The 23,801-nt window shown below is 44.6% G+C and overlaps 1 protein-coding gene across 2 annotated transcripts in view; it reads left to right on the top strand.

The window, feature by feature from the left end:
* Positions 1 to 23,801, top strand: part of LOC126996519 (carbonic anhydrase-related protein 10-like) — a 136,187-nt gene that overhangs the window by 104,840 nt on the left and 7,546 nt on the right. The window contains exons 7-10 of one of the 2 annotated variants that reach the window (XM_050857064.1): positions 2,890 to 3,044; positions 3,385 to 3,516; positions 5,225 to 5,267; positions 8,354 to 8,393. In XM_050857064.1, coding sequence (XP_050713021.1) covers positions 2,890 to 3,044; positions 3,385 to 3,516; positions 5,225 to 5,267; positions 8,354 to 8,393 — 370 coding nt within the window. The remainder of the gene's footprint in view (positions 1 to 2,889; positions 3,045 to 3,384; positions 3,517 to 5,224; positions 5,268 to 8,353; positions 8,394 to 23,801) is intronic. The other variant, XM_050857066.1, reaches the window with a different exon arrangement.

Genomic DNA, 23,801 nt, shown 5'->3' with positions numbered 1-23,801 from the left:
TTTTCTTCTACCTGTCTATCAAACCTCTGACCTCCTTTCCCTTTCCTCTCCATTCTTATTCAAACGTTTTCTTCTACCTGTCTATCAAACCTCTGACCTCCTCCCCCTTTCCTCTCCATTCTTATTCAAACGTTTCTATCCAGCCGTCCGCCTTTCATTCCTTCACCGACCCACTTCAATCTTAGCTAAACGTCCTTGCCTTCCTAACCACCAGACGTAAGCTCTCTTCTCGTACCCTCCCCTGTCCCTCTCCTACCCTCCCCTGTCCCTCTTCTTCCCGTACCTGTCCCTCCTGTCTGACATCATCCTTGCCTTAAACCCAGTCTGAGGCCACCCAACTAATTCGCCTTCACTCCAGTTAATTAATAATCGAAGAAACTTGTATTGCCCGCTGCTGTAGGGTGGTGGTGGTGGAGTGTGAGCGTGAGCGTGTGTGTGTGTGCGTGTGTGTGTGTGTGTGTGTGTGTGTTATAGGAAAGAAAATAAAGAGACTGAGCAACAAGACAGAAAAGGAGGTGAGGAAAACAGAGAAAGAGACATAGAGATAGGAGGAGAAAGAGGAGTAGAAAAGAAAGGAGGAGAAAACACAGAGGAGCATGAAGAGAAAGTAAAGGAGGAGACACAAAAAAGTACAAGGGTGAGAAAGAAGAAAAAGAGGAGGAGGAGGGAACACATAAGTAGCGAGACACACATCAAATGCTTGAGAGACTAGTAAGATTATGCCGAGCGGTCCCTGAGAGATGCTGGGAATGGAGCGGCCGGAGAGGAGAAAGAGGGATGCTGCGGGGTAAAGATGAAACGATGGAGATGAGAAAGAGAATGACGCAATGGTGATACGTATACTGAGAAATGATGATCCGAGGTAGCAAGAGGAGGAGGAGGAAGAAGGGAAGAGGAGGAGGAGGAGGAGGAGGAGGAGAGGAAGGGTAAATGCGTATGGAAAGGGATGAGGAAAGGATAATCGAATGAGAGGAAGAATAAACAGTAGGAGAGAGAGAGAGAGAGAGAGAGAGAGAGAGAGAGAGAGAGAGAGAACAAAGGAAAGGTGGAAATATCAGGGAAAGCTAAGGGAGATAAATTCATCTTCACAGTTTACATAAAATCAGACTTGTGAGAGTGTGTCCGTTAGTCTTGTTCAGTACACACACACACACACACACACACACACACACACACACACACACACACAGATGAATAAATTAGAGGGTGGGAGATATATTTAGAATCATTAATACAAAAAATAACAGAGAGAGAGAGAGAGAGAGAGAGAGAGAGAGAGAGAGAGAGAGAGAGAGAGAGAGAGAGAGAGAGAGAGAGAGAGAGAGAGAGAGCACACCACACCCACCACCATCATCATCATCAGCGGGTAAGAGGATCATGCGGCGAGGAAAGCCATCATGATCTTTCCTCTTTGTATTCATATAAAACAAAATCAGATGTTTGAAATTAATTGACAGATTGGGGCCGGAATATTCCCTCTAATCTGCTTTGAATTTCATGAGGATTTGGGCGGCGGCAACCAAATGAGCTCCAGCCGCCCTGCTATTGTGTTATGCTACTCTAAAAAATATATATTCTCTGCCTCATTTTTCCAGCGACTCACCGAGGGCTTCTTTGTTGCCCAGTGACCCCAAAATATAACCATGTGACTCAGTACCTACTTGTGACTCTCCAGGTTAACTTACAGGTGACTCTCCAGCTAACTCATACAGGTGACAACTCTCAGGCCGGATGAGCACGAACGCTAGGTGACTTAAGGTAAACCCACAAGATGCTTACCCATGACTCAAGCCTCACACAGGTAACCGAGCGACGGCGAGTTGCCACAAACGACTCATTTATCTCTCAAGTGACTCAAGAAAAGTGCACGTGACTCAAGCTTCAGGTAACTCCACAGATGGCTTGCTATTTAACAGGTGACTCAGGTGAGATCATGCCAACAAAAAGTGTCAGAGTTCCAGCAGTGACGCAACACTTAACAGAGAACACCACCACCACTACTACTACTACTACTACTACTGCTTCATCTTTGTCCAGAATGTTACAAAGAGCAAACAAATCTGTGTCTGTGTGTCGTGTGTGTCCGTGTGTGAGACTGCAAACTATACTTGACAATTCTAACTACAACAACAATAAGAAAATAAATATATAGAATGAAACATACACACAAGTGGCTTAAAAAAAAAACAAGAGAGAAAATAAAAAGAAACACTGACTCCCCAAAATAATCACAATGTAAAAGATAAAATACAAAAAACGAGTGACACTTTATACTAGTGACATGAACAACAACAACAACAATAATAATAACTACCTACAACTATGAGATGATGAACTAACTAACTAACTATGACAACAACAACAACAGACTTTCCTCCTCTCTCTACTCTTCATCCCACACAAACTTTATTCATTATTTTTATTCAGAGTATTCATATAAACTTAAAAGATACCCCTCCCCCCACCCTCGCCCCCACATTCACTACAAAAAAAAATAGCATGGCACTCACACACATACACACAAACGCACATAAAAAAAAAATCCTCAACAATCACTGAATCCCAAAGAAAACACACATGATATCCCTCACTAACCGAATCCATCTATCAACAACCCCCTATAATGACAATCTTAACTTCTCCTTGACTCCCTTAAAGAAAATAAAGACGGAACGTAACTTAAGACCTTCACAGATCACTATATCATTACTGCTACTGATCACCATTATAAACTCCCAAAGACAGAGATAATGACTAACCAAAGAAAAGTCATCCTAACAATCATCACCATCATCTTACGTCATCCACAGAAACAACATCATCCAATCATCCAATCAGAACCCAAACTCCTCATTCAGGTGAACTAACGCCCCGCCCCCTCCCGTGCAGGTAACAGGTACAGCGTGAGACACCTGAGCGTGCACGACCTCCTCCCCAGCACGACCTACTACATGACCTACGAGGGATCCACGACCATGCCCGCCTGCCACGAGACGGTCACCTGGGTCATCTCCAACAAGCCCATCTACATCACTAAACAGCAGGTGAGAGTGTGTAGATGTGTGTGTGTGTATGTGTGTGAGTGTGGAGGGTAATTGCAGGTATGAAGAAGCGGAGAGGTGAGAGAGTGAGTGCGTGAGAGACCAAGCGAGTGAGTGAGTAAGTGCATTTTTAACGTAAACTAACTGGTGAAAACAACCCAAACTAGAGAATAACAAACCTCTATGTGTACTCAGTGTGTCTACAAGTCTATATCTACGTAACTGCACATATCAACGCCTTACTGAACTATCTATCTACATTCGACTGGCTATAAATATGTCTGTAAGCATCTGTCTGTGCGAGGGCGCCGAACTAACTAACTTGGTGGGCGTGTCTCTGCAGCTGTATGCCCTCCGTCAGCTGCACCAGGGGAAGGACGACAAGCAGGCCGGTGCACCTCTGGCTAACAACTTCCGGCCGCCTCAGAAGCTCCACCACCGCCCTGTGCGCACAAACATCGACTTCACTAATGCGGTAAGTCACTCCACCCGGCATTTACTTGACTAACTTATTTTATTTCATTTTACTTTACATATTTTCTTACTTATTTATTTACTTACTGGTTGGCTTACTTACTTACTTGATATTTTTTACTTACTCGTGGGCAATCTTTATCTATCTACATTATCCATCTATCTATCTGACGCCGTAAGTCACTCATTTATTTATACGCTTACTTACTGGTTGGCTATCTATTTATCGACATTATCTATCTATCTATTTATCTATTTGAATTTGTGCATAGAGATTTATTTTTTGCTATTCCTTTTTTATTTTTTTTATTTTAAGGTCACCGGTTTCTTCTCTCAAGCTGTTTATCTATCTATCTATCCATCCATCTATCTCTATCTCTGTCCATTTGAATTTATGCTTCGACATTTAGCTCTTCTTGGTATGCTGAGTACATTTAGGTTTCTTTTAATGTCACAAAGTTAATTTCCAAGCTTCTCTGTGTCTCTTCTGCTCTTATATGTCTGTCTGTCTATCACCGATTCTTCAAAGTTTATTCTAATTACACGTGCGTTCCAAGTAAGCATCGAACTTTCCTTACTAGTTCACTTTTTTCTGATTTTCTTTTTTGTCACTTTTACTGTTCAATAATTTTTTTAGGGGTGACTTATTCTATCTTTCCGTATTTTCTTTTTTATCTTCATTCCGCCTTTGTCAAAATATTATTCCGTCTTCCTTTTTTTATCAGTATTCCTTCGTATCTCTCAGCTATTCGCCATCCGTTTTCTTTTATTTCTCTCTCCGTCCTCTTACTTTTAAACCAGTGGGGGAGGAGGGGGGTGGGGGGGGTGTCAGTGTCCTTGCCATTTCCTAACTTTTTAGTCTCGTCTCGGTTTAATGTCAGGCAAGTATTTAGGTTCGCGGTTTTCTTCTTTCATGCGCTTAAACTTGGTTGGGACTTGTTTTACCGAAAGGGCACTCCATGTAACTCTCTCTCTCTCTCTCTCTCTCTCTCTCTCTCTCTCTCTCTCTCTCTCTCTCTCTCTCTCTCTCTCTCTCTCTCTCTCTCAAGCCAGTCTATATATATGTTTTCTTCATTACAGCAATATATTAGTTAACTGGAAACAATTCTTTCAGTCAGTCAGTTGGTTAGTCATGCAATAAATCATTCGAGCAATTAGCCAGTCAGCCAGTGGGCCACAAAACATTTCAGTTGGTGGAGGAGTCAGCCAGTCAGTCAGTCAGGAAAGTCAAGAGTCAGTCAGTCAGTCAAAGTCAAAAGTCAGGCCGGAACGTTAGGAGAATCACAAGTAGTCAGTCAGGCAAGAAAGTCATAAGAGTCAATCAGGAATGTTAGGAAAATCAGGAAAGTCATGAGTCAGTCAGGAAAGTCACAGTCAGTCAGGAACGTCAAAAAAGTTGTCAGTCAGTATATTTAAAAGTCAGTGAGGAACGTCAGGAAAGTCACAAGTCAGTCAGGAACGTCATAAGAGTTCGTCAGGAGAGTCAGAAGTGTCAGTCAGGAACGTCAGGAAAGTCACAAGTCAGTCAGGAACGTCATAAGAGTTAGTCAGGAGAGTCAGAAGTGTCAGTCAGGAACATCAGGAAAGGCACAAGTCAGTCAGGAACGTCATAAGAGTTAGTCAGGAGAGTCAGAAGTGTCAGTCAGGAACGTCAGGAGAGTCAGCCAGAGGAGCCCCACTCATCACCGCCTTCCTTTGTTTCTTTACAGGGAGGAAACTGCCCCACCATGCACCGCGAGGCGTACTACAAAGGTGTGTATCATATAACAATTCTCTCTCTCTCTCTCTCTCTCTCTCTCTCTCTCTCTCTCTCTCTCTCTCTCTCTCTCCCCTCACGGTAGTTAGTTAGTCGTAGAGAGCGAAAGTTTGCGTCTCTTACTAGTTGCATTATTAATACCACTCTAGTTTTCTTTTTTCTTCCATTCAATTTACAGTATTTTACCGTCCACCACGTATATATTGCAAGCACTGTTATTACTGCCTACCATTACTGGGCCAGCGATAGTGCTCATGTTTTGTTTTAAATAGTTTTTTTTATCAATATATGTCTGCTGTTTTTTTTTTTTTTATCTGTGTTTGTGTGTGTGTGTGTTTTTATCTACTGTTAGTGTTGGTTTTAATGTCAGCTTCTGTCGTTTGCTTCTGCCACATGGGGTTTTTTTTTCTTCTCTTCTTTTTCTTCTTTTTTTGTCTTTTTTCTGCTCTGGTTATCGGTCGTGACATTTCGTGCGTGTTTTATATATAGTAGTCAATCTGTTTGTTCTTATTAGTGTGTTTGTTTGTTAGGCCGTTTTTTTTAAGTGGCTTGGATCGTCGATGTAGTGTGTGTGTGTGTGTGTGTGTGTGTGTGTGTGTGTGTGTGTGTGTGTGTGTGTGTGTGTGTGTTACTGTGACTGCTTGGTTGCTACTAGTCCTGTGTGCCTGTCTGTCTTCCTGTCTGTCTGTCTGTCTATATGTATGTGTCTATGTCTGTCTGGCAACGTGTTTCTTCAATGTCAAAAAATGTCTGTCTTTCTGTCCGTCAATTGATCTGTCTTTGTATGTCTGTTAAGTGAGTGTGTGTGTGTGTGTGTGTGTGTGTGTGTGTGTGTGTGTGTGTGTGTGTGCGTGCCTTTTCTTTTATCTGTGTTCTGGCTATCAAAACAGTTGGCATCTCTCTCTCTCTCTCTCTCTCTCTCTCTCTCTCTCTCTCTCTCTCTCTCTCTCTCTCTCTCGCCATTAATGCCAGCTTATAAAATTTCCCAAAACTGCGAACCGGAAGTGAGAAAAAAAGAAAAAAGAAATAAAACTGAACTCACAACGCGAATACAAAATCTCCCCCAAAAAGATTCTAAACCAAATAATAAAAGAAAAAAAAAAGAATTCCACATGAGCGAAAAAAAGTACAAAACGACAAGGTTCACAAAATTTCAACCTCCCATTTAAAGTTCCACAGTTCTCAGCATTATTATTAGTATTATTTTCTGTCTTCTATTTTTTTTTTTTTTTTTTATCAAGATTGGCCTCGTACTTCAAAGGGAAAGCGAGCCGCGGAGAAATTATTTGAAGGAAAGGAAAAACGAACCGAGGAGAAGAAATTGGCTTACTTTTTTTTGTATGTGTGTGTGTGTGTGTGTGTGTGTGTGTGTGTGTGTGTGTGTGTGTGTGTGTTTGTGGGTTCGTCGTTCCCGTTCTCTTTCTTTCCTTCTGTTTTTTTTTTCTTTTTTTTTACGAAACTGAAGGAACTTTTTTTATTTTTCTCATCGAGTTGTTGGAGAGATGAAAACTTTGGCAAATGATCGTCAGCTTCCTTCCCGTTTGTTCTTGTGTGTGTGTGTGTGTGTGTGTGTGTGTGTGTGTGTGTGTGTGTGTGTGTGTGTGTGTGTGTGTTTCTCCGTTTGTTTGTTTTTCTGTTTGTGAGTAGATTGGTTGGTGTTTTCTATGTCATTTTCAACTCTTTCTTGTTATTGTTGCCGTTGTTAATTGTTTTCTTGATAGTTCGATAGTGTAGTGAGTTCGTCTACTACTATTACTATCATTATTACTATCATCACTATTATCATTACTACAACCATTATCACCACCATTGCTACTTCTATTATTATTTTTTTCAACTTAAACCTCTAACAAGCAACTCAAATAACTACACTCACACTGCGACCAATGATAATAATAATAATAATAATAATAATAATAATAATAATAATAATAATAATAATAATGGCCGACGTAATGACTTCATTGTTCTCGTGACGTCATTACAAAGGTACGAGTCAATGGTTGCGTGTTGCTTTAATCTCTCTCTCTCTCTCTCTCTCTCTCTCTCTCTCTCTCTCTCTCTCTGCATGGTATTAAAATGTATGAATAATGTAGAAAGGATTATGATTGTAGGCACAGAGTATAGTAACAGTGGTAGTAGTAGTAGTAGTAGTAGTAGTAGTAGTAGTAGTAGTAGAGACAAGAGCAGTAGAAATATCAGTAATGGTATAGTAGTAGTAGGAGGAGGAGAAAAAATGTAGTAGTAGTAGTAGTAGTAGTAGTAGTAGTAAAAGAGGGAGGAGGAAGAGGAGGAGGAGGAGAAAAATGTAGTAGTAGTAGTAGTAGTAGTAATACCGGTAGTAGTAGTAGCAGTAGTAATAGTAGTAGTAGTAGTAGTAGTAGTAGTAGTAGCACAAGTAGTCGTAGTATCTATATATATTGTAATTGTAGGACTTTTCAAACTATACTTGTAAATATGTTCCTAGATAAGTCCATTTATTTGCTTTTTTCTGGCCCAGAGATATTTTTCCAGAGGTTATTTTCCCATATCTTACATTAGGGCATGTCACTGTAGCCAAGCTTGTACTCAATAGTGTATGTCTGTATATCGGTGCATAGCTGACCCCCAACACCGCCTTGCATTTCTAGATCACTTAGCACCACTTAATACAAAGAATCTATACCTATTTTTTCAATTCCTCAAACCAGTCCCCTTATTTACATGTTTTTATTGTGATGCTTATAAGAAGAGAAAGAAGACGAGGATCATTATTACCTTTATATATCAACCACTAGAGCAGGACAACCAAGTGTCATTTTCTTACTCTACTTTTTTAGGATATTATTTAGCCAAAGGAGAGAAAAGAAGCAGAAAGTTTGCTCTCCAGACCCAGATCCACCACTGCTATTTGCTATTTATTATTCCTGTACCTTTTTTTTATTTTTTTGCTAGTTCACTGCCTGGGTCTGGCCTGGTGCACACAGTTTACCACTCCACTAGCTATCTTATTAGTTTACTGTTGAGGCATTGTCTTGTTTACTTGCTTTGTGAGGCCGCTTGTATACTCACGAGCCACGGTTCCCATTCCCTACACCTGCAGCTCACAACTTTACTGTCGAACACCGGACCCACATGACCAGGTGAGTGACGGCGAGGGGCGCGGCTGGAGTGTGTGGCGGGGGCGTGAGTGGCGGAGTGAGTGCCGGGGAGGGCGAGTGAGCGGGCTGAGGGGCGGGGCGAGTGGTTGGTTGGGACAGTGAGTGTTGGACTGACTCCATGACGAGGGACTAAAAGGGTCTCGGACAGTAGGTGAAGTATGCATGCTGGCTGGCTCACACGCATACGCAAACGCACATACACTCACACTAACTAACTAACGAACTAACTGACTAACTAACTAACTACTTAATGGACAAAACAAGCCGAGCATTACGAGCCAATTGGCATGCGTGCTTATCTACTGCTGTGATGAAGTGTGGAGGGCGAAGGAGGGGCCGGTGGAAGGGAGTGTGAACGTGTGTGTGTGTGTGTGTGTGTGTGTGTGTGTGTGTGTGTATCAACGCCGTCACGTGTCCATCCCGGGATTGACAAGGGCTGTACACGGACTAACTAGGTGTGCTATGTAAACCTAATAGATCTGTGTGTGTGTGTGTGTGTGTGTGTGTGTGTGTGTGTGTGTGTGTGTGTGTGTGTGTGTGTTATTCCCTTGTGCGTGATTATATGCGTAAGTGATGGTTATGTGTATGGAATGTATGGGGGGGAGGGGGAGTGGTGTGTGTGTGTGTGTTGGTGGGTGGGGGGAGATGGGGGGGGTGTACGTGTGTGTATGTAATTAACCGCACGTGTGTGTACATAACCATTCAAGACGATGATGATGGTGATGATAAACTCCAACAATGATTCAGACAAAATAAATGAAAACGCCTTCTACTACCCTTCCCCTCACCCTCTCCCTTCCCCCCCTCACCCCATTACCCATGTCGGTGTTTTTGGCTGCCTTTACGGGGAGAAGCGGCGCCCATCAGCCTAGCTCTCCTTCACCCCTTCACCCCTCCCCCCCCGTAACCTCTAACCCCCTCCCCAGTAGCCCCTGACCCCCACCCCACCCCCTACATCCGTCCCTTACCCTGAATAAAAGAAATACCTCTGGGACAAGACTTGATCCCCTAAATACCAAATGTAACATACTAATTAAAGTCTACCCGTGAGTGACAGTAAACCAAACCAAGAATTACTATTATTATCATTATTATTATTATTATTATTATTATTATTATTATTATTACTATGTTTTTTCCTACTCCTGTTATTTACCATTATTCGTGTGAGTTAGTGAATGCTCTACTATCCTCCCTCCGTCTCCTCATACCCTCAACACTTTTATTTTGTTATTTTTTCATCGCCATGTTTTCCGCTGCCACTGTTGTGTGTAAGTGTGTGTGTGTGTGTGTGTGTGTCGGGCTTCCTTGTGTCCTGTATAGTTGTGCTAGGGGGGAGGGGGGCGGGGCTATGCATGTAATGGTCAAATGGAAGCCAATGTAGTTAGCGTTTTACTGTTGAAACGGCATCAGTCTATTCATAATACCTATAGACCCCATTGATTAATTTATTTTCCTTTATTTTATTTTTATTTTTATGATGGCGGCAGTTTCCTTTTTTTTTTCATTATTCACTTTATTTCCTCATTTACACTCATAATAATATCTTCCTTTGCCCCTATTCGAATGTGCGTGTGTGTGCGTGTGTGCGTGTGTGTTCAGAACTTCCTTGTCGCCCTGGATGAAACTGTGTCTGTAATTGTCCTTTTTTTAACATTTTTAGTTTAGTCACCGCCGAGGGAAATGTTTCTCTCTTGTTGACGGAACCTCCCCTTGTTGTTACGTGTGTGTGTGTGTGTGTGTGTGTGTGTGTGTGTGTGTGTGTGTGTGTGTAATCCCTTTTTTTTCCTCCATTTATCCCTCCCCTTCCTTCCCTCCCTCCCTCCCTCCCTACCATTAACCCATTACGTAATCTCCTCCCCTCCCATCACCTCCCTCCCTCTCTCCTCCCTTCCTCCCTTCTCCCTGTTCATAATTATAATCACTCCCGCCTTCCACTCAAGCCTCCCTTCTTTCAGCTTTTCCACTTTATCCTCCCTTTTCATCTTTCTCTCCCATTCACTTTCCTTCACACTAATCCTTCATTATCTATTCACTCCCTTTTCTCCTTCCTTCCTTCAGCCTTCACATTCTATCCCTCCTTTCATTTTTCTCTCCTCTTCATTCTCCTTCACACCCCCAAGCCTTTATTATCTATCTAAATTACTCCCTCTCCTCCTTCTCTCCTTCCTTCTTTCAGATTTCCCACTCTCCCTCTTTTTATCTTTCCCTCTTTCTCTCTTTCTTATTCACTTTCATTCTTCTCCTTCTTCCTTCATTCATTTTTCCCACTCTCTCCTTCCTTTCACATCTCTTTTTTCGCCAATCCTTCACTATCCATCCGTTTATTCCCTCTTCTCCTTCTTCATTCATTCATCTTTCCCACTCTCTCCCTCCTTTCACATCTGTCTCTTTGTCGCCAATCCTTCATTATCCATCTCCTCTATTCCCTTTTCTCCTTTCCTCTTTCCTTCTTTTAGCTCTCCCACTCTCTCCCTTTCAGCTTCCTCTCCTGCTCTCCTTCACGTATCAATCCTATTTACTCCCTTTCCCTCCCCCTTACTCCCTTATTTCCTTCCTTTCTCGCCGCCCCACTCCTCCCCCCCACACTCAACTTTCCACCTCACGCCCTCCCTTCCTCCTCTCCCTCCCTCCTCTCCCTTCGTGTGGTCCCCTCCGCCGAAAGGGTTCAAACGCCGCTCACAAACGTTAATTAACACACAGGTGGACAATATTTTTTTAGCCGCACAGGTGGTGGTGGGAAAAAAAAGTGTGTGACGTGGGCTATTGAAAAAGCGATACTCACACACACACACACACACACACACTCCCGGCGGCGAACAATGGAAATGCATGTATAACGGCAACGCAACGAATTATTCAATCAAGCATTTATGACGTGAAAAATAAAACTACGGGAACAATACGCGTGAAATGAAGTGATATATAAAAACAACGACGAAAAAAACATCTACACACACACACAAACACACACACACACACACACACACACACACACACACACAACCACTTTTCGATAAATACATTAGTTACTCTGAATTAACTTCTATCCTCGTTGTGATGTATAGACATTTTCCCCCACGCTGCTATTTTATTTCCCCGGGAGTTATTTACTGGTGAGGAACGGAAGATTTGCAACGCCCTTGGTACCTCTTTCCTGGTCTCTCGTATACTTTTTACTCCTTTACCCCTCTGCGCAAGGTTTCCCATCCCATCCTATCCCCAAATTATCGACACCGTTGCCAGATTATCGTACTCAAGAGCATAGTATTTACCGGTTTTCGACGCCTAACTATTGCCAAGACACACCAGGATCTAACTCTTTTAACGATAGCTATAAATGACTTTCGTATTTGGAGCCCAGAATACAGTTTTGGGGCAGGGGTAGAGAATTGAAAGGAAGAAGAGAAAGGGATAGGAGAAAGGGAGAAGAAGGAAGAAAAGAGAAGAAAAAGAGAGAGAGAGAGAGAGAGAGAGAGAGAGAGAGAGAGAGAGAGAGAGAGAGAGAGAGAGAGAGAAAGAAAAGAGTTACAAATCACTCGCTCGCCAGCTAGACGGGGAAGAATGGTTTTGCTTGGGATTCGAACCGTCCTCGTCCACCTCAACCCTACACCCGCGATGAGTTCGAACCCACTGTACCACACGAACCGCGGCATCTCGTCTCCCTCACCTCACCTCTATCAGTGTCTTTGTCCCGTCTCTCCAGCCACTTCTAATCTCTTATACCTCTGTCTTTTTCTCCGTTTGACTTTTTCAGCCTTTCTTACATTCCCTTTTATCTCTTATGTCTTCTGAATTCTCCATCCTTCCCCCTATTGTTCCGTTCTTCCTCCTTTTAGTGACTTCTCTCCCTCTCTGTCTTCATGTCTTTATTGCGGCAGCCTGTTACTATTCCTTCTCTCCTTCCCATGGCCCTAATCCACGTCTCTTTGGTTGCCCTTCGAGCTGAGCCTTTCCGTCTTTTCCGTCCACCGCATCCCTCCCTCTCTCCCTCATCTCCCTCTCTCCATAACGAGCATCAGCGCGGAGGTAAAATATTTAGGGCCCTGGATCTCCCGTTCTCGTAATCACACCGAGCGCGCGACTCCGCTGTGGCCGTCATTAGAGCCTCTGAAAAACACGAAATAAAAATATTCTCGCACCTCTCACCCGCCCCTCACCCTTCTACTCCTCCGGCGGGGAGCAAAAATACCTTCATTAAAAAAAGCTCCCGCCCGATCACAGCCCCTCCAGTGAAACCTTTCTAAGACTTCAAAAGAGCCTTTGATATGGAGCTGGGTGGGAGGGGCTTCCTTCCTTCCTTCCTTTCCTTCTTTGCGTCGGGTCCGGAACCTGGACACACCTGGAGGGCACTTGCAGCGCCATCTGGGAACCAAAAGGAACCATACACCGCCCGAAGCACCGCCGGGAAATTCCAGGCAGAAGAGCAGCAAAGGAACACCTGAGAACCACCTGAGGCCACTTTCCCGCGTCTTTGGGCTACCCGAGACTGGCTGGCTACCTACACACGACCGGCGCTGACTCAAGAAACTGATCAAAGACAAGTTCGGAAAGAAAGTCTCCCAACCGACCATTATCTTCTCACTGGAACGGCAAGGAATGGAGGAGAAAGAAAAGGAAGCCCGTGGAATTAATACTACCTTCCTATAAATAGCTTTCTATACTCGGAGGTCTGGAGAAAATGCCTCCTCCTCCTCGTCGTTCTCCTTTTCCTCCTCCAAAGAAGAAAACTTAGTAATCAACAGAGGCTTATGGAAGTTTTTACGATACCCCAAGAATCACCGCGGGAGGAGAGGATGAGGAATTAATAGAACACAACGGCCAACACACACCATTGGACACACCGACAGAGAGCCCCACCACACACCACGTCTCCCGGCAACGCCCAGGACACAACAATACCCAACACCCTCCCCCTTCACAATGGCGCCACGCAACCCTCCCTTGGACGCACAGGAGCCGAAGATGTCCCCCTAATTCATCATGGAAACCCAAACATAGGAGAGACACATCATTTAAAACCTCCTCCTCTTCTTCTTTATCTTTTCCTCCTCCTCCTGACTCTCCAGTGTTCTTTTCCTCTCACGCATTCTTTGAAAAACCCACAAGAGCAAGCAGTAAGGATAAACAGGCATACATAAACAGATACAGGCTGAGAGATATACCGTACATAATAAATCAAACCTGCTGGGGTTGCTAACTTAATTGCTACTCACCATCAACGCCGTGCCAGTCTGCTTGTCTTTTCCTCAGAACCACACGCATTGCACCAGCTCACTGTCAACGTACTCCCTTCCACTGTCACCCACAACACTACCACAAGTTCACAACCACCGTCTCACGCCATTAGAGCCTTAGTGAGCTGAGCCTATGCAGAGGGCAGCACGGTCGCCTGTTCGAAAGAGAGAATGGGCGGTTAGAAGGTCCAGTGGCGCCCTCTAGATAACGGGCGCTCTGAAGTACCCGATTATCACTACTTGGCAATACCACCACTATTACTACTGAAACAACCACTTGCGGGCTCTTTTGTCTAGTTGTTTTTCGCTTGCCCTTCACTGTTTGCTGCTTCCTCTTGTGAAATAAGAAGATGCTCTACCACTCACTGCAACACGGAGTCAGCTTTCAGTTTAGCGTACCACCCACAACCACAGAACATCAACCACCACCACATCCACCACCAACGATCTCAAACCAGCACCACCACTACTACTGAACAACCATTACTCCACCACTCACAGCAAAACGGAGACAACCTTTAGTTCCTTTTACCAGCCACAACCGCAGAACGTCAACCACCACCAACGAGCTCAAACCACCATCACTGCTGAACAAACATTACTCCACCACTCACAACAACACGGAGACAACCTTCAGTTCCTTTTACCAGCCACAACCACAGCCTCCACCACCACCACATCCACCACCAACGATCTCAAACTAGAGCCGACACCAACCACTACTACTACTACTACTACTACTACTACTTAACCATTATTGATACCACTCACGAAAAACAAAACGAAGACGACCAATCATCAATTTATCGTCCAAGCAACAATCACAGCCTCCACCACCACCACATTCACCTCCAACGATCTCAAACCAGCCCCACCACCACCACCACCACTACTACTACTACCACTACCACTACCACTCACTAAAACCCAAGACGGTGACAACCAAACATCAATTTCCCGTACAAACAACTACCACAGTCTCCACCACAACCTCACGCAACCATCCCCAACCACCCCTGAGGCATCCATCCACTGCATTCATGGCTAATGGAAATACACCCACCACCACCACCTCCACCAGCACCACCACCTCCTCCTCCTCCTACATAATGAATATCTCGGTGAAACTTCGGTGTAATCTCGTGTAATTATCGGAATTACAATGATAATAGATGATAATGAGACAAACTTAAGATCGAAGGGTCTGTACAAGGAGGGTTAACTTTGGAAGAGAGAGAGAGAGACGAATGGTTCAATAAAGGGAGAAGAGAGGTCAGAAAAAAGGATACAAGGATGAGAAGCAAGTGGTGGCGAAGAAAAAGAAGAACAAGAACAAGAAGAACAAGAGGAACAAGAACAAGAACACGAAGAGCAAAACAAGAAACAAAGAAGAAGAACAAGAACAAGAAGGAAAAAAGAAAAAAAAGGGAAAAGTGGAACAGGAAGAAATATAGTTCAAATAGAAGAAAGGAAGAACGAAAATAAAAAAAGAACAAGATGATAACAGGAAGATAATGAGATATAATGATGATGAAGATGATGAAACTGATGCTGCTCCTGATGATGATGATGAAGATGACAATGATGACGAGGAGGAGAACGATGATGACCAAATTAATGTTAAAAAATACTATTAAAGATAAAAAAAAAAGTTATTTGGTGTTTCTCTCTCTCTCTCTCTCTCTCTCTCTCTCTCTCTCTCTCTCTCTCTCTCTCTCTCTCTCTCTCTCTCTCTCTCTCTCTCTCTCTCTCTCTCTCTCTCTCTCTCTCTCTCTCCCCGCAAACGATTTATAACCTCATTCTCAATCCCTAAATCTCAGTCCCTCGGAAATATGTCGAGCAAACACACACACACACACACACACACACACACACACACACACACACACACACACACACACACACACACACACACACGTTTAATCACACTTAGCCCTTAAATCTTAGGTCCGATGTGTAAACCCAACGCCCACACACTGCCATTCCGGCCGTCGAGTTAATGTCCCTCAATGAGCTCAGGTGTTCCTTGCATACCTCGGCGAGAGTCATTACCTGCGAGACGAGGCTCACGGCACCACCTGGCACACCTGTCGTTCCCCTTCCTCCCTTCCCACGTGCCCGGAACCTCTCCTTACTCTCGTGTCTCTCTCTCTCTCTGCTGGCTTGCTTTTTTTTATTGTCCCGTGTAAATGTAAAGGAGATGATCACCGAGGCCACGCGCAGCTTAGATCGGTTTTCTTGGAAGCTTCAGCCTCTCACATCAGCTATTTCCAAAGGCCAAAGAGGAAATCAATCGGGTTCTAATTAGTGTTTTCTTCGGTTCATGGTACAGAAGAAGGGTCGAACTACCACCAGGATCAGAAAGCTACCGTCCCTGGAAATGCCCAAATGTCCTACAAAAGCCTGATTAAATATGTGTACTCGGGCGCCGAAAAGTTGAAATATACGGCTCTTAGTGTATTCCTCTCGTTCTCACACATACACACACACCCGCACAAACACGCAACACCCACACAAACGGACATTGCCCAAGTGAACGTAACTCCATCCGTCTCCACTCCCACCTCAAACGTTGTCATTCCTCACGCAACAAAGCACCCGCCCGAGTCCATTCCTCTCATTCCTGCGACTCTTTATTCCGCGGCGCTTCTATTTGCTCGCTCGTGTCAGAGTCCGGACGGTCGGCAGTCTTTTCACACGACGACGAAGCTGCCGCCGCCGCCACTGTCTCTCATCCACAATTCTTTTCAACACTCAAGACAGCATTGTATTCCTGTTCTTGACTGTCTTGACTTTCACCTCGTCCTCCTCCTCGTCCTCGTCTTCGTCCTCGTCCTCGCCCTCGTCCTCTTTCTTTCTTTTCCTCCTCCTCTTTCTCCCTTTCTTTTGTTTTTGGTTTGGTTTTGCTCTCTCTTTCTCTTCGTCCGTGTTACTATATCTTTCCCTCTCTTTTGTTTCCGGCTTTGTTTTGCTCTCTCTCTCTCTCTCTCTCTCTCTCTCTCTCTCTCTCTCTCTCTCTCTGTTCCTTCTGTCTCCGTCGGCTAGTTTTCCCTCTCTCGTTTCTCCGTACCTCTCCGTCACGTTCTCCGTTTTCTCCTTTTTCCTTCCCGTTTTCTTTTTCATCGTTGTCCTACTCTTTCCCATTTTCACCTCCTTCTCCTCCTCCAACTCCTCCTTCGTTATCATTTCCCTCCTATTTCTCCACGTCACCTCCTCCTCCTTCTCCTCCTAACTTATTCTTTCCTCCTTCCCCCCCTCCTCCTCCTCCTTATCTTCCTCCTCTTCCTCCTTCTTTTCTTCTTCTCTCCTCCCATTCTCAGCCCTGATCTTCACGCCGCCAACTTCTTCGGCTATGCAAACACCTGCTGTCGTGATTTATTTGTCTGTTTTGAGTCTTTTCTTCCTTTACACACACACACACACACACACACACACACACACACACACACAGAGGCACTCGTTTCATTATTTCTTTCTTGCACCTCCCTTCCTTCCTTTCTTCCTTCCTTCCTTCCTTTCTTCCTTCCTTTCCTCCTTCCTTCTTTCTTCCTCTTTACTTCCCATGGCTTCCTTTTCTTTTATGTCTTCTGCCTCATTCTTTCAACATCCTGTCTTCCATCCTTCCTTCCTTCCTTCCTCGCGACCTGCCCTGACTACATACAATAAACGGCTTCTTAATGTTGTTTTTTCCACCTACATGCACAGGTAACTACAATGAAGTGTAATTATATTCCTCGTTATTCTTTGTGTCCGGCCGTTAATCCAGGTTCTTACACAATGGGCGACACTCTCTCTCTCTCTCTCTCTCTCTCTCTCTCTCTCTCTCTCTCTCTCTCTCTCTCTCTCTCTCTCTCTCTCTCTCTCTCTCTCTCTCTCTCTCTCTCTCTCTCTCTCTCTCTCTCTCTCTCTCTCTCTCTCTCTCTTTCTTCTCGTTCTCTCTCTCCCTCCCACACATACACTCCACCTGACAGACCTGACCTTCTCCATAATCACCAATAAAGTTTGCTTCTTCTCCTTTTTCCAACACCCGCCTTTAGTAGTTGCTTTTGAAGACGAGGAAATGAGCTGGACGACAAATAGTGCTTTCAAATGTCGTTCCGTATTTTGGCCAACGCCCTTACTAGCATAATCATTGCTATTCTCTTTATTTGTTCACCTTTAAAGTCCTGCGGTGTTTGGTTCTTTTCTGGTAAACTTAAACACACTTGAGACTCGACTAGCGACCACCCGGAACAAGTATTCTTAATTTAACGTATCAGCATTTCAGTTTCAAGAGCCTCTCGTGGAAGTTGCTGGTATTTTCAGGGACTTTTGTGATCCCGGTATATAGTTTAACACTAGTACTGGACCGGAATTATAATGAGAAACTCACCTATAAAATCCCAGTTAATGTTCTCTGAGGCATCAAATCAGAGCCCGTATTCTTAAGTATCGGCACCTCAGTTCTCGTGGAAGTTGCTGGGATTTTCAGGGACATTTGTGATCCCAGTAAATAGTTTAACACTAGTACTGGACCTTAAATGAGAAAATCACCTATAAAAACCCCGTTAATCTTCTCTGTGGCCCAAGAAAATAATGGAAATGGAAGCCGGATACGTTTAAGAATATGGACTCGGGTTCCTTATATACACTTCACCTCCTCAGCTCCGTCGTGTCTCTCTCCGTTCACTGACACACCCTCACACATCCCTTTGTCTCAACGGCCCATGACCCCAGAATTCTGTGATCCCTTAAACTCATGAAAACCAACTATCAACGCTTCCACATCCACTTAAACCAATTTCAACAAGTCTTTCAGTGAGGTTTGCTTTCTAATACACAAGTAAATCTTCCTTTGTCTCAATAGCCCAAGTCTTTAGTAAAAATAAATCTCCTTCCAAAGTTCTTAAACACAAATCTCTTAAACCAAAATACACCATTCTTACAGTTTTTACACGCATATAAAACTTTTTGTGATATTTCCAGCCAAATTAAACACTCCTTTCAAATTTCTTACACCATATAGACCTCTCTTGGACGTTTTTAGGCAAATTAAACCCATCTTCCAAAGTTCTTACACCCAAACAAACCTCTTTCAGACCTCTTTAGATAAATCAAACCCACCTTCCAAAGTCCTTACACACAAACAAACCTCTTTCAGACCTCTTCAGATAAATCAAACCCACCTTCCAAAGCCCTTACACCCAAACAAACCTCTTTCAGACCTCTTCAGATAAATTAAACCCACCTTCCAAAGTTCTTACACCCAAACAAACCTCTTTCAGACCTCTTTAGATAAATCAAACCCACCTTCCAAAGTCCTTACACACAAACAAACCTCTTTCAGACCTCTTCAGATAAATTAAACCCACCTTCCAAAGTCCTTACACCCTAACAAACCTCTCTCAGACCTCTTCATATAAATTAAACCCACCTTCCAACGTTCTTACACCCAAATAACCCTCTCTGAAAGCTCATTGGCCAAAACAAACATATATATATCTTCCAGCGAGTAGCGGGCTTTTTTATATTATTGTTTACTGTTTTGTGCCCTTGAGCTGTCTCCTTTGTTGTAAAAAAAAAAAAATTCTCACACCCAAATAAACCTCCTAAGAACACATCACGCCTACGGGATTCCCTCGACTCGCTAATTACAAGTCACCTTTACCACATAACCATTGATTACTTTGGGGTGAGGGGGGAGTAAGTCTTTCCTTGCTCCACTTGTTTTCTCTGTTGCCAGCGCTCTCTCCTCCCTACGGGGCGAGAGAGAGAGAGAGAGAGAGAGAGAGAGAGAGAGAGAGAGAGAGAGAGAGAGAGAGAGAGAGAGAGAGAGAGAGAGAGAGAGAGAGAGAGAGAGAGAGAGAGAGAGAGAGAGAGAGAGGCAACTATTCGCAAATAAATCTTGATAAGTAAGAAAATATAATGCACTCTTAGCCGTGGGTCGTTAGATCAATATAGATTTGTTAAACATGCAGGCAGGAATTGGTTTGCTAATAGAATGGTAGACGAATGGAAGAGACTTGGCAGTCGTGCATGTGGTGAATTTCACTGTGATAGGCACACTATTATTAATAGGTAAGGTAAATTCATTAATAGGATAATAGTTTTATTGTAAAGGTTTTCATTGATAAGATAAGAAATACAGCTGGAGCTCCTCCCCTGAAGGTGTAATAAGAGCGACGGTCACTAAAGGGAGTCTCGCTCCCCGGGAGTGTGGCTCACGATGTGGCTCGCGCCTGCGCCGGGGGTCACTGGTGAGTGTGTTACCAGGCTGCTTAGTGAAGCAAGACAATGTACACAACGACACCACAGATGGCCGTGACGTCCAGGAAGGCATCAGCCTCATCAGACCAGTCATCACTGGTTATCAATTCGAGGGCTTCCCATGGATCCTCATCCTCATCAGACCAGTCATCACTGGTTATCAATTCGAGGGCATCCCATGGATCATCATCCTCATCAGACCAGTCATTACTGGTTATCAATTCGAGGGCATCCCATGGATCATCATCCTCATCAGACCAGTCATTACTGGTTATCAATTCGAGGGCATCCCATGGATCATCATCCTCATCAGACCAGTCATCACTGGTTATCAATTCGAGGGCATCCCATGGATCATCATCCTCATCAGACCAGTCATTACTGGTTATCAATTCGAGGGCATCCCATGGATCATCATCCTCATCAGACCAGTCATTACTGGTTATCAATTCGAGGGCATCCCATGGATCATCATCCTCATCAGACCAGTCATTACTGGTTATCAATTCGAGGGCATCCCATGGATCATCATCCTCATCAGACCAGTCATTACTGGTTATCAATTCGAGGGCATCCCATGGATCATCATCCTCATCAGACCAGTCATTACTGGTTATCAATTCGAGGGCATCCCATGGATCCTCATCCTCATCAGACCAGTCATCACTGGTTATCAATTCGAGGGCATCCCATGGATCATCAGCTTCATCGGTGATGGCGGCCACCGATTCGGCGGATGCCCAAGGATCATCACCCTCATCAGACGAGTCATCACGGGTCATTGCTTCAAAGGCTGGCCATGGATCATCACCCTCATCAGACGAGTCATCACGGGTCGTCACTTCAAGGAGTGCCAATGGAACATCACCGTCATCAGACGAGTCATCACGGGTCATTGCTTCAAAGGCTGGCCATGGATCATCACCCTCATCAGACGAGTCATCACGGGTCGTCACTTCAAGGAGTGCCAATGGAACATCACCGTCATCAGACGAGTCATCACGGGTCATTGCTTCAAAGGCTGGCCATGGATCATCACCCTCATCAGACGAGTCATCACGGGTCGTCACTTCAAGGAGTGCCAATGGAACATCACCCTCATCAGACGAGTCATCACGGGTCATTGCTTCAAAGGCTGGCCATGGATCATCACCCTCATCAGACGAGTCATCACGGGTCGTCACTTCAAGGAGTGCCAATGGAACATCACCCTCATCAGACGAGTCATCACGGGTCATTGCTTCAAAGGCTGGCCATGGATCATCACCCTCATCAGACGAGTCATCACGGGTCGTCACTTCAAGGAGTGCCAATGGAACATCACCTCATCGTGCCCATGGATCATCAGCCTCACGGACCAGTCATCACGGGTCATTGCTTCAAAGGCTGCCCATGAATCATCCTCATCGGTGATGGCGGTCACCAATTCGGCGGGTGCCCATGGATCATCAGCCTCCACGGACCAGTCATCACGGGTCATTGCTTCAAAGGCTGCCCATGAATCATCAGCCTCATCGGTGATGGCGGTCACCAATTCGGCGGGTGCCCATGGATCATCAGCCTCCACGGACCAGTCATCACGGGTCATTGCTTCAAAGGCTGCCCATGAATCATCAGCCTCATCGGTGATGGCGGTCACCAATTCGGCGGGTGCCCATGAATCATCAGCCTCCACGGACCAGTCATCACGGGTCATTGCTTCAAAGGCTGCCCATGAATCATCAGCCTCATCGGTGAAGGCGGTCACCAATTCGGCGGGTGCCCATGGATCATCAGCCTCCACGGACCAGTCATCACGGGTCATTGCTTCAAAGGCTGCCCATGAATCATCAGCCTCGACCATAGCAACAGAGGTCACCAAGTCTGGGGCTGCCCATGAATCATCAGCCTCCACGGACCAGTCATCACGGGTCATTGCTTCAAAGGCTGCCCATGAATCATCAGCCTCGACCATAGCAACAGAGGTCACCAAGTCTGGGGCTGCCCATGAATCATCAGCCTCCACGGACCAGTCATCATGGGTCGTCACTTCAAAGGCTGCCCATGCATCAGCCTCATCGGTCCTGGCCACCCCGTCAGTGGCCGCACGCGGTGCAGGGGTCACCGCCCGGACGGGCTCGCCACACCGCCTCCCGTTGCACCGGAGGCTGGTGAAGGCGGGCCCGTCGTCACAGAAGAGCGAGAAGTGGAGGCCGCTGATGTTGTCCAGCAGCCAGGCCAGCGGCATGGAAGAGGTGAAGACTGGCTTCCTAAGCGAGGCGAATTGCACCCTGACGGCCGCGTTGCCGTCTTTCTTGCACAGCTTCGCCAAGGGCACACGCAGCTCACCCTCGGCGTGGCAGCCTTGAATCCCAGCGACGCAAGACCAGCCTTCCACGGGGAGCTTGACGGAGGCGACCGTACGCCTCCTCTTCAGGCAGCAGGTGGAGTCCTTGCACGAGAGCTTGATGGAGTCCACCAGGGAGGAGCCTCGCTCCAGGGTTACCCACACGTTAAATTTCTGTCGAGTTGCAGAGTTTCCCATCGTTGTTTCGATGTGATACAAAAAAATTATCCGAATATTGAGGAAATCGGTGTTCGGTAACAAAAGGAGGTGCTATGTCCATGAAGACCGACTGGCCTCCAGCAAATTCTTTCTGCTATAATCTTGCCTAGTCGGCTAAGTAGTGCAGTTCACGCGTCGGATGGCGGGTGACAGGGCTGTTGCTAAACTATAAAGGAATAGATAAAATATTCTTAATTCTTTTGAATGGCAACTATTCGCAAATAAATCTTGATAAGTAAGAAAAAATAACCTTGCTTAACTTTTATTTCATGCATAATGCGTGGATAACATGCCTTGGGTTCTTCATACATTAGTTATTTCCCAGTGTGTCGCGTAGGTACTCTTTCCCTCCATATCTGTTCCCTTTATCCCGTGTCTGTCCATTGCGATTTCTTAATTTTAGTTGCCTTTCTGCCTACTACACCCCTGGATTGTTACTAATGAGACCAGAGGACATCCAATACCTACTTGCTCTATTATTGTTATTATTATTACTATTATCATCATCATCGTATATAGTAGTAGTATTACAACTCGTATTAGCCTATGCCTCTCCATGTTGTACTCAGTCTTTCTTCGCTAAATACAAAGTTCTCATTTACTACTCAACGGCAGGTTTTATAGTTTTCACCTTCTTTGAATTCCACATATGGTACTTTACACCCAATTACTTTTTTTGCTTTGCACATCTGCGTCATATTATTACTAACAGTGGATATCAGATTGTTGGATCATTATTACAGTAAATATGAGATATATGGATAATTTTTAGAGGTGTTCATCATCCAGTAAAGTGGTTCGTGGAAAGTTGATATCATAGGAATAAGGTCTGGAAACACGTAGTTGGAACTTGGAGTATGGGCGTTGTGCTGAGTTTTTCCGTGGTTATGGTCTAAGAGTCTGGAGGAACTGTCAAAGGGAAATCAAGAATGAGCTCGGGAGGCAGCATGAGCCAAGAATAGATGGCGTCACTATAAACACTTGCCTGCGCCACGATGGGCTCGAGCCGACCACCAGGCCCCCAAAGAAAGCCTACCGGCACCATAGGCCAAGATGTAAAAAAAATAAATAAGATAGTAGTAGTAGTAGTAGTAGTAGTAGTAGTAGTAGTAGTTTTCCTGTACTGTATTCCAATGTATTTAAGAAGGTGTAATGTACAATATGACCGTAACTGGTGAGTAAAGGAACGCGTGCCGTAAAAAGGGTTGCCCTTAATGATTTTATCTTGTCTGCCTTCCCTGATTAGTCATTTTTCTTTTTTCTACATTAAACAAAAAGGTTTTGCTAAATGTTTTTTTCCTGATATTTGGAAATTTATGTTCAGTGTTTATTTATTGATATTTTTCTGTGTTTGGTTTATGG

This window comes from Eriocheir sinensis, chromosome 10 (assembly GCF_024679095.1).
Source record: "Eriocheir sinensis breed Jianghai 21 chromosome 10, ASM2467909v1, whole genome shotgun sequence".
In the NCBI taxonomy this organism is placed as follows: domain Eukaryota; kingdom Metazoa; phylum Arthropoda; class Malacostraca; order Decapoda; family Varunidae; genus Eriocheir; species Eriocheir sinensis.
The sequence above is the reverse complement of the archived record's forward strand: the minus strand, read 5'-3'. Positions and strand labels throughout refer to the sequence as shown.